The 11,333-nt window shown below is 41.7% G+C and overlaps 1 protein-coding gene across 1 annotated transcript in view; it reads left to right on the top strand.

The window, feature by feature from the left end:
* Window positions 1-11,333, top strand: part of LOC122554410 (interleukin-23 receptor-like) — a 144,910-nt gene that overhangs the window by 119,862 nt on the left and 13,715 nt on the right. The window contains exon 14 of the mRNA XM_043699391.1: window positions 9,526-9,625. Coding sequence (XP_043555326.1) covers window positions 9,526-9,625 — 100 coding nt within the window. The remainder of the gene's footprint in view (window positions 1-9,525; window positions 9,626-11,333) is intronic.

Genomic DNA, 11,333 nt, shown 5'->3' with positions numbered 1-11,333 from the left:
CACATAACCTCAACACCAAGGAGAGGGAAGCACTAAGAAACGATAAGAACATAATCATACTACCAGCAGACAAAGGCAGAATGACGGTCATCCTGGACAAAGCAGAGTACAACCAGAAAGCGCAACAACTACTTGCAGATACAAACACCAACCAAAAGAGGGAGTTTGACCCCACCCCACAGCTCACCAATAGGATAAACAACACACTGAGGAACCTACAAAAAAACGGACAGATAACTAGGTTTGACCCACAGAGAATGAAACCTGAAAGCAACAACACCCCCAGATTCTGTGGACTACCTAAAGTGCACAAACCAGACATCCCACTCAGACCCATAGTATCACTACCAGGGACATCATCACACAAACTGGCTAAAGAACTACAGCAGAAACTGAAACACCTGATCAGCGGATCCAGACACTCTACACAGTCAACGCAGGAATTCTTGGACATCATCAGAAATATACACATAGACAAAGAAGAAACCATGGTCTCATTCGATGTAACGGCACGTCTATCGACAAAACCCTAGCCAGAAAAACCATAGCCAACCTGCTGGATATACAGAACAGACAACAAGACAGTGAACCTATCAACAAAGACGGCATACTCAAACTACTGGACCTGTGCCTCACAACACACTTCACATTCAATAACCAAATATATGAACAAATCAACGGCACACCCATGGGCTCACCCATCTCTGGACTCATAGCAGAAGCGGTAATGCAAAGGTTAGAACAAACAGTCTTACCGCAAATTCAACCGAAACTCTGGGTCAGATATGTGGATGATACCTTTGTAATCATTAAAAACACAGAAATAGAAAACACACACCGGATCATCAACGCCACACTCACAAGGATCCAATTCACTAGAGAGGAAGAAAAGGACAACCAACTCCCATTCCTAGATGTGATGGTACAAAGAACACCGAACGGAGAATTCATCACAAAGGTCTACAGGAAAGCCACACACACAGACCAAGTCCAAAAAAAAACCTTTGAACATTTTATAAATTCCTACTTTGGAAATAGAACCAGTCTGACATAAGATTGGGATACAGACAGACTCTAACCTCACACCTTTATTAACTATCTGAGCTGAGATGTCATCTTTATTTTTGTAAAACCTTAAATTATCTCGAGAATGTGACTTAAAAGAAGTTCCGGGATTTACATATTAATGAACTGAAACCTGCCACCCATTCTAAAAGATGAAAGACCTAACAGCAACCTAACAGCAATGTTTGTTCAATAAATCGTTTCAATTGCATGGCACTGTGATCTTTTGCTATATATTCTGTATCTTATGATCCTGCTCCAAAGCTACCTGATGAAGGAGCAGCGCTCTGAAAGCTGGTACTTCCAAATAAACCTTTTGGACTATAACCTGGTGTGTGATTTTTAACATAATATTACTATTCTTGTGCTTCTCAGTGATGGGCATGAGAGGTGATAAAGTAGGCTCGATAAACTGTTGTATTTCCCATGGATAGTAGATAGTACAATCAAAATCCATCATTCATCAGCTTAATAAGGTAGGGATCTATAAGGCAGACAGACACTATTCAAGAGTAAATAATGAATGTTCTTTGAAATTCTAAGGATTTTATCTACCTGAGGGAATGCTCTTGGTTATTAAAAGCAGCAAGCTTTACCTTGCTTCTGGCATTCAGCTCTTAACATCATATCTAGCTAAGATTTCAACCAGATCACGCAGCAAATTGTTTGAATAGAAATTGAACTGAGTATTGACAAGGATGTTAATGGGCTGAAAATGTGTTCTTCAGGGGGCACTTTCCTCATTCCTGAAGAAGGGCTTATGCCCGAAACGTCGATTCTCCTGTTCCTTGGATGCTGCCTGACCTGCTGCGCTTTTCCAGCAACACATATTCAGCTCTGATCTCCAGCATCTGCAGCCCTCACTTTTTCTCAAGGATGTTAATGGGCAATAGATACAATTAGAGAGTTATTGAGTTGTATGGCATGGAAGCAGACCCTTCGGTCCGACTCATCTATGCTGATCAAATAACCTGAATTAATCTAGTCCCATTTGCCAGCATTTGCCAAATATCCCTCAAAACCTTTCCTATACCCATCCAGGTGCCTTTAAATGATGTAATTGTACGAGCCTCCACCACTCTCTCTGGCAGCTCATGCAAAACACACACCACCCTCTGCATGAAAAAGTTGCTCGTTAGGCCCCTTCTAAATCTTTCCCCTCTCAGCACGGTGGCACAGTGGTTAGCACTGCTGCCTCACAGCGCCAGAGACCAGGGTTCAATTCCCGCCTCAGGTGACTGACTGTGTGGAGTTTGCACATTCTCCCCGTGTCTGCGTGGGTTTCCTCCGGGTGCTCCAGTTTCCTCCCACAGTCACAAAGATGTGCAGATCAGTTGAATTGTCCATGCTAAATTGCCCGTAGTGTTAGGTGAAGGGGTAAGTATAGGGGTATGGGTGGGTTACACTTCGGCCGGTCGGTGTGGACTTGTTGGGCCGAAGGGCCTGTTTCCACACTGTAGGTAATCTAAAAATCTAATCTTTAACCTGTGCTTCTAGTTTTGAACTCTGCTACCCTGGGAAAAAGACTTTGGTGTTTTAATGATAAATGCCTGCATAGTATTGTGTACACTTTGATAGAAAATGTGTGTTGTAAAATGAAACGTACAGTGAAAAATAGGTTTAAAATGTTGATTAATCATAATTTACTAACTGTGCAAAATTAAGGTCCATGGCTAGTTGTAAAAATATCCATATATGAAAAACATATTGTTTTAAGGTGCTGGAAATAGAAAATATCTCTATATGTGTGTATCATATTTTATTTTAGTAAGATATCTGCCTGTGTTCTGAAAAGATTTGTATAGCTTAGTGTTTTGCAGCTCAGAAAAGCAAAGGCTGTGATAAATTGTGGCAGTGTTTTTGATTTGACCTGGCATGTTTCAGCTCAAATCACTGTATGCTCAATGGCACCTATTTCCCAGAACTCACTTTATTTGTTTTGCTGAATATGTGTTGTCATAGTTGTATTTAATTTTTGGGCATGTGGTCATATCAATGTGGGACGAAGACCTCCAAAGTCAGCCAATTCATAAACTCAATCTTGATATACTAGTGATGCTTGAGTTTTTATATTCAGTTTTTATATTTATATCTGTATCCACTGCCAGATAGTTCTGACCTAAAAATATTGCCACTTGAGCCCTCACAAACTAGCCATGGTGTATTGTATTTACTCCATTCTCATTTTGCCTTTTTTTTTTAAATTTCTGTGTGTGCTTTAGCTGGAGTAACAAAATAAGTTGTCATTTGTTCAAACTAAATTGCTGATTATTGATTTTTTTTATTACTTATCATGGTTCCTGAAGAAAGTAACATGATCAAGATTATAACTTGTTGTGAGTAAGAAATAACTGACAGGTTTCTATGTCTATTGGATAAATATAATTGATGTTTTTGCTCTCCATGCGGCCATTGTCTACCAATGGCTTTTGACGTACCAATAACTATTTCATTTGAATAGTAAAGCATATATAAGCATTGGTTCTCTTTCGAGTACAGGTAGGACTTACCAGTCTTTTGATGGTGTGACTATTGAAAAAAACACACATTAACTGATACAAAAAAAATCCAATGCATTAGCATTGCTTAAATTAATCATTTGTCAACAAAGACTTTACTGAAGTGATTAATCTGTTGTGTTACAAACATTGCCATTCAAGAAAAAATTGGAAGTGTCCATCAATAAATACAACATTGTGAAAATGATAGTTTGCTGATAGATTTGTGTGGGGGGTTCCTGCAAGATGGGTCCAATGAAGCAGCAATACATTCTTAACAACTTGGCCTGTCTTTGTTGCCCCTACACTTTTGTCAAGAACAGAAGTAAGAAGGGAATTACCAATATGCTCCACCTGAAAAGCAAGTGGTGTTAGGAGGTAACTGTCAACCAGTCAGGAGACAGCAGAGAGGCCTTTGGCATAGCAGATGGCAACAGCAATTTTTTTTAAATCAAGATGTTATTATTGAAAAACAATTTTTAAACATCTACATTGTGTTAATAGCCCCACCAAACTTCAGTTTTACATGGGTGGGGAGTTTATGTTGTGTTGCTGGATTGGAAGTTGGGCCAAGTGACCAGAAAAGGCCAGTTCCCAGGATGGGCTGGGCTGTGAGCCTGCTGGAGATTCTGGCACTGAATTCACACCTTGAAAGTAAAATGTTGAAAAAGAAAACATTCCTTCTGCTTTCATCCCCTCACTCTTCATGTGCCATCCATGCCAACATGTTTCTATACACAACAATGGCCTCTCATATCCCTATGACAATCTACCCAATTTCCATGACCCTGAGGACCTTCTATTCCAATCTGCTTGTCCCCGTGATCCCTTACCAATCAACGTCATGGCTCTTTAAAGCCAGGTGCTGTTCATATCTCCTACCGACCTCCTTCCCTTTTGATACCAACTCATCTTTATGAGCGTTAATGAGGAGACATTGTGACAGGAAAGAAATTTACCAGTCTTTTGATGATGTAACTATTGAAAAAAACATACATTAGTTGATACAAAAAAAGCACCCAATGCATTGGGATGACTTAAATTAATCCTTTGTCAACAAACAGTTTACTCAAATGATTAAAATCTTATGTCACAAACATTGCCATTCAAGAAACAATTGGAACTCTCTGTCAGTAGGTACCACATTGTGAAAATGATAGTTTGGGAAATCAGTCATGCAGCACAGATATTATAATGGTTATATATGACCACTTTGTTATAGAATCATAGGATCATCAAAATGAGACAGCACAGAAATAGGTCATTTGGCCTATCTTGTCAATGCCAACCCAAAGACACCCAGGTATGCTTTCTAATCCCATCTTTCCACACACAGTCTACAGCCCTGCAGCTTACATCACTTCTTAAGAGTCTCGTGTCTCTGCTTCTACCACCAACTCAAGCAGCAAATTCCAGAGATCCACCACTCTCTGCATAAAAAAAGGTCTTCTTCACATCCCCTCTAGTCCTTCTACCAGTCAACTTGAATCTAAGACCCATGGTTTTTGAACGCTCTGTCAAGGGAAACAGGTTCCTCCTGTCCACTCAATCTCTATCCCTCACAATTTTGTATACTTTAATCAAGTCACCCCTTAGCCTTCTCTGTTCCAAGGAAAACAACCCAACCTCGCCAATCTCTCCTTGTAGTTACAATTCTCCATCCCTGGCAATATTCTACCAAATATTCTCTGCACTCTCTCCAGAGCAATTATGTCCTCCTGTAATGTGATGACCAAACTGAACATAATACTCCAGTTGTGGCCTCACCAGTGTCATGCAGTTTCATCACTTTATATCTACTTTTGTATTCTATACCTCTATCAATGAAGGAGAACATTCCATATGTATTATTTACATCCTTATCTACCTGTACTGCTACCTTTAGGGAACTATGCACTGGCACACCAAGAGCTGTCACTGTATGTACACTTCTCATTATATTCCCATTTATTGTGCATTCCCTTTAATGGTTTGACCTCTTTAAATGCATTACCTCTCACTTATTAGAGGTGAACTCTGTCTGCCACTTTCCTGCCCACTCCACCAATCCATGAATCACAGAAGGTTGGTCTGCAGGTGCACCAAGTGATGAGGAAGGCGAATGGAATTTTATCCTTCATTGCTTAAAGGGATTGAATTTAAAAGTAGAGAGGTAATGTTGCAACTGTACAAGGTGCTGATGAAAACTGTGTGCAGTTTAGGTCTCTTTCCTTGAGAAAGGATGTACTGGCACTTGAGAGGGTTGGCTAATGAGGAGAGACTGAGTAGATTGGGATTATAGTCATGGGAATTCAGAAGAAGAGAGGGGATCTCATAGAATATACAAAATTATGAAGGGAATGGATAATATAGAAGTAGAAAAGATGTTTCCACTGGCAGGTGAAGCTAGAACAAGAGGGCATAGCCTCAAGATTAGAGGGAGCAGATTGAAGACTGAACTGAGAAGGAACTTCTTCACCCAGAGGGTTGTTAATCTATGGAATTCCTTGCCCAGGGGAGTCATAGAGTCATAGAGATGTAGAGCATGGAAACAGACCCTTTGGTCCAACTTGTCCATGCCGACCAGATATCCCAACCCAATCTAGTCCCACCTGCCATCTCCACAACTGGCCCATATCCCTCCAAACCCTTCCAATTCATATACCCATTCAGATGTCTTTTAAATGTTGGAATTGTACTAGCCTCGCCACTTCCTTTGGTAGCTCATTCCATGCACGTAACACCCTCTGCATGAAAAAGTTAGGTTTCTTTTATATCTTTCCCCCCTCACTCTAAATCTATGCCCTCTAGTTCTAGACTCCCCCACCCCAGGGAGGAAACTTTGTCTATTTATCCTATCCATGCCCCTCATGATTTTATAAACCTGTATAAGGTTATCCCTCAGCTTCTGATGCTCCAAGGAAAACAGCCCTAGCCTATTCAACCTCTCCCTATAGCTCAAATCCTTCAACCCTGGCAACATCCTTGTAAATTTGTTCTGAAACCTTTCAAGTTTCACAACATCCTTCCGATAGGAAGGAGACCAGAATTGCATGCAATATTCCAAAAGTGGCCTAACCAACATCCTGTACAGCCGCAACATGACCTCCCTGTACTCAATATTCTGACCAATAAAGGAAAGCATACCAAATGCCTTCTTCACTATCCTAACTACCTGCGACTCCACTTTCAAGGAGCTATGAACTTGCAGTCTAAGGTCTCTTGGTTCAGCAACAGTCCCTAGGACTTACCATTAAGTGTAGAAATCCTGCTAAGATATGCTTTCCCAAAATGCATTTATCTAAATTAAACTCCATCTTCCACTTAGTGAAAGTAGATACTGCAGTTGCTGGAAATTAGAGTCAAGATTAGAGTAGTGCTGGAAAATCTATGTTTCTGGCCAATGCCCTTCATCAGGAATGAGAGGTCCTTCTGATCCTGATGAAGGGCTTTGGCTCAAAACATTGATTTTCCTGCTCCTCAGATGCTGCCTGACCTTTTCAGCACTACTCTAATCCATCTGCCACTTCTCAGCCCATTGGCCCATCTGATCAAGATCCCATTGTAATCTGAGATAACCTTCTTCGCTGAGGTAACCTCCAATTTTGGTGTAATCTGCAAACTTACTAACTATATCTCTTATGCTTACATCCAAATCATTTATATAGATGATGAAACGTAGTGGACCCAGTCCCGATCCTTGTGGCACTGCACTGGTCACAGGCCTCTAGTCTGAAAAACAATCCTCAATTACCACCCTTTGTCTTCTACCTTTAAGCCACACGGGAGGCTGCTGAGCAAGGTGAGGGCCCATGGTGTTCGAGGTGAGCTTTCAAAAGGCCTTTGATAAGGTGCCACACGGGAGGCTGCTGAGCAAGGTGAGGGCCCATGGTTTTCGAGGTGAGCTGCTGGGATGGATTGAGGATTGGCTGTCTAACAGAAGGCAGAGAGTTGGGATAAAAGGTTCTTTTTCAGGATGGCAGCCGGTGACGAGCGGTGTCCCGCAGGGTTCGGTGCTGGGGCCACAGCTGTTCGCATTATATATTAATGATTTGGATGAGGGAACCGGGGGCATTCTAGCGAAGTTTGCCGATGATACGAAGTTAGGTGGACAGGCAGGTAGTACTGAGGAAGTGGGGAGGCTACAGAAGGATCTCGACAGGTTGGGAGAGTGGGAGCTATGAACTTGCAGTCTAAGGTCTCTTGGTTCAGCAACAGTCCCTAGGACTTACCATTAAGTGTAGAAATCCTGCTAAGATTTGCTTTCCCAAAATGCATTTATCTAAATTAAACTCCATCTTCCACTTAGTGAAAGTAGATACTGCAGTTGCTGGAAATTAGAGTCAAGATTAGAGTAGTGCTGGAAAATCTATGTTTCCGGCCAACGCCCTTCATCAGGAATGAGAGGTCCTTCTGATCCTGATGAAGGGCTTTGGCTCAAAACATTGATTTTCCTGCTCCTCAGATGCTGCCTGACCTTTTCAGCACTACTCTAATCCATCTGCCACTTCTCAGCCCATTGGCCCATCTGATCAAGATCCCATTGTAATCTGAGATAACCTTCTTCGCTGAGGTAACCTCCAATTTTGGTGTAATCTGCAAACTTACTAACTATATCTCTTATGCTTACATCCAAATCATTTATATAGATGATGAAACGTAGTGGACCCAGTCCCGATCCTTGTGGCACTCCACTGGTCACAGGCCTCTAATCTGAAAAACGATCCTCAATTACCACCCTTTGTCTTCTCCCTTTAAGCCAGTTCTGTATCCAAATGGCTAGCTCTCCCCGTATTCCATGAGATCTAACCTTCCTAACCAGTCTTCTACAGGGAACCTTGTCAAACGCCTTACTGAAGTCCATATAGATCACGTACACCGTTCTGCCCTCATCAATCCTCTTTGTTACTTCTTCAAAAAACTCAATCAAGTTTGTGAGACATGATTTCCTACACAAAAAGCCATGTTGACTATCCCTAATCAGTCCTTGCCTTTCCAAATACATGTAAACCCTGTCCCTCAGGATTCCCTCCAATAACTTGCCCACACTGACATCAGGTTCACTGGTCTATAGTTCCCTGGCTTGTCCTTACCACTCTTCTTAAATAGTGGAACCACATTAGCCAACCTCCAGTCTTCCAGCACCTCACCTGTGACTATTGATGATACAAATATCTCAGCAAAGGGCCCAGCAATCACTTCCCTAGCCACCCACAGAATTCTAGGGTACACCTGACCAGGTCCTGGGGATTTATCCACTTTTATGTGTTTCAAGACATCCAGCACTTCCTCCTCTGTAATATGGACGTGTTTCAAGATGTCACCATCTATTTCTCTGCATTCTACATCTTCCATGTCCTTTTCCACAGTAAACACTGATGCAACATACTCATTTAGTATCTCCCCCATCTCCTGCAACACCACACACAGGCCGCCTTGCTGATATTTGAGGGGCCTTTTTGTGGAAGTAGTTGACGCTACTTCAGTAAATGTTTTTAAAGATAAGATAGATTATTTTTTTAAAAAAGGAATTAAGGGATAAGGTGAGAGCGCAGGTAGGTGGATCTGAGTCCACAAAAAGATCAGCCATTATCTTATTGAATGGTGGAGCAGGTTCGAAGGGCCAGATGGCCTACCCCTGCTCCTAGTTCTTGTGTTCATTTTGGAGCTTAATCCTGTGCATTATCCACAACACTGGTATTTTTGTGTTGTTTGTGAATTTCCCAGTTGTGCCCTCCATGTTCAGGTCCAAATCATTATGTATAAAATAAAGAGCAGGGGTCCCAAATCCAAGCCAAAATATTAACCTTCTGTCGTTTCAGATTTACAGCACCACCCTGTTTTCTTCATTGCCTTTTTAGTTGCCAATTTGCAATAGTCGTTGGTTTTTATTCTACTATATTGCATTTTTTAAATTAATATTTATGAAAGATGATAATTATTATTTATTTTGAATTGATTTCTTCATTGTTGGAAATTTTAGACTATTACAGCATTGCTCTTCCACTGCAACTAAGTGTGGCGATAACCATTCCAGCGGCTTTTCTGTTAACTCTCGCATTTGCAAAATCAGTCAGACAAAGGTAGGTTACTCGCTTTGATTTAACAGAATATTTAAATTGCACAAAGTATTAAAAGAAAATTGTTTCTGTTAGAAAAATTTTCTTCTAATTCAATTAATTTTGAGCCATATGTACCAAGTCTTACGGCACAATTCTTAGTCAGGGTTGAATTAGTTGAACTCAGCTGGGGTGGTGGTACAAGTATTCCGTTCAGCTAAAAATCCAACATCCTAACTACAATCCCAAAATCATACACCCACTCTGCAATATTGCCTTCTTTCATCCATAAGCTGTTCCTACTGCCACTGAAATGTGAGGTACAATGGGGGATTTCAACCTGAAATTAATGGGATTGGATTGACTGGGTCTTTTATATTTTTTCTTTTTTTTTCTTTTTTTTCTCTTTTAAACCCCCACACTACCGCCTAACTGTGTTTATTTTTTCCCCGGCACCCATGTTGTGTGTGTGCAGGTGTGAGGTACAGTGAGAGACACAAGGTGTACGAATCTTTATTCGATTTCCACCACTAGGAAAATAGGAAAACACCCGAGTGGCCAGTGACAAGCAGTGCCCTTCACAAAAGGGCAATGCTGTGTGATCAAACAATGAAGGAGAGGGCAGGGATTAAATCAAAGTAGAGTTGGAGGGGGAAATAATGCACTCCACTCCTTGCGGTACCTACCTCTCCCTGAACAACTCCAGGGTGTTGGTGGACACTGCGTGCTCCTTCTCCAAGGACACCCGGGCTCTACTGGGTCTTTTATTTTTTTGTGTGTGTGCAGGTGTGAGACACAGTGAAAGACACAAAGTGCACAAATTTTTATTCAAGTTCCACCACCAGGAAGATAGGAAAACACCCGGGTGGCCAGTGACAAGCACTGCCCTTCACATCAAAGGGCAGTGCTGAACACTTCTGTTTTTTTTTAAACTTCTGTTTATTTTTTTTTATTATTTTTTTTTAATTTATTAACCCCCACACTACCACCTAAGTGTGGTAGTGATTATTTTTTCCCCAGCACCCATGGTGTGTGTGTGTGCAGGTGTGAGACACAGTGAAAGACACAAAGTGCACGAATCTTTATTCAAATTCCACCACCAGGAAGATAGGAAAACACCCAGGTGGCCAGTGACAAACACTGCCCTTCACATCAAAGGGCAGTGCTGTGTGATCAAAACAGTGAAGGAGAGGGTAGGGACTAAATCAAAATGGAGTTGGAGGGAGAAATGATGCACTCCACTCCCTGCGGCACCCACCTCTCCCTGAACAACTCCAGGATGTTGGTGGACACTGCGTGCTCCTTATCCAAGGACACCCGGGCTCTACTGGGTCTTTTATACACTGCTTGAACTATAATTTTCATTGGCTGTCATCCAATTCCAAGTATTTCCATTTAAGTGGAGAAACTTAAGGTCCCCTTCTCTCTTTGCCTACAAAATTAAATGCCATATAAAGTTTGTGAGAAGATTTGTAGCTCAGGTGCTCGTTGCTGTGGTTCTGTTCGCCGAGCTGGACGTTTTTGTTGCAAACGTTTCGTCCCCTGTCTAGGTGACATCCTCAGTGCTTGGGAGCCTCCTGTGAAGCGCTTCTGTGGTGTTTCCTCCGGTGTTTATAGTGGCCTGTCCCTGCCGCTTCCGGTTGTCAGTTTCAGCTGTCCGCTGTAGTGGCCGGTATATTGGGTCCAGGTCGATGTGTTTTTTGATGGAGTTTTTGGATGAGTGCCATGCTTC

The sequence above is a fragment of the Chiloscyllium plagiosum genome, chromosome 11 (genome assembly GCF_004010195.1).
Source record: "Chiloscyllium plagiosum isolate BGI_BamShark_2017 chromosome 11, ASM401019v2, whole genome shotgun sequence".
NCBI lineage: Eukaryota > Metazoa > Chordata > Chondrichthyes > Orectolobiformes > Hemiscylliidae > Chiloscyllium > Chiloscyllium plagiosum.
The sequence above is the reverse complement of the archived record's forward strand: the minus strand, read 5'-3'. Positions and strand labels throughout refer to the sequence as shown.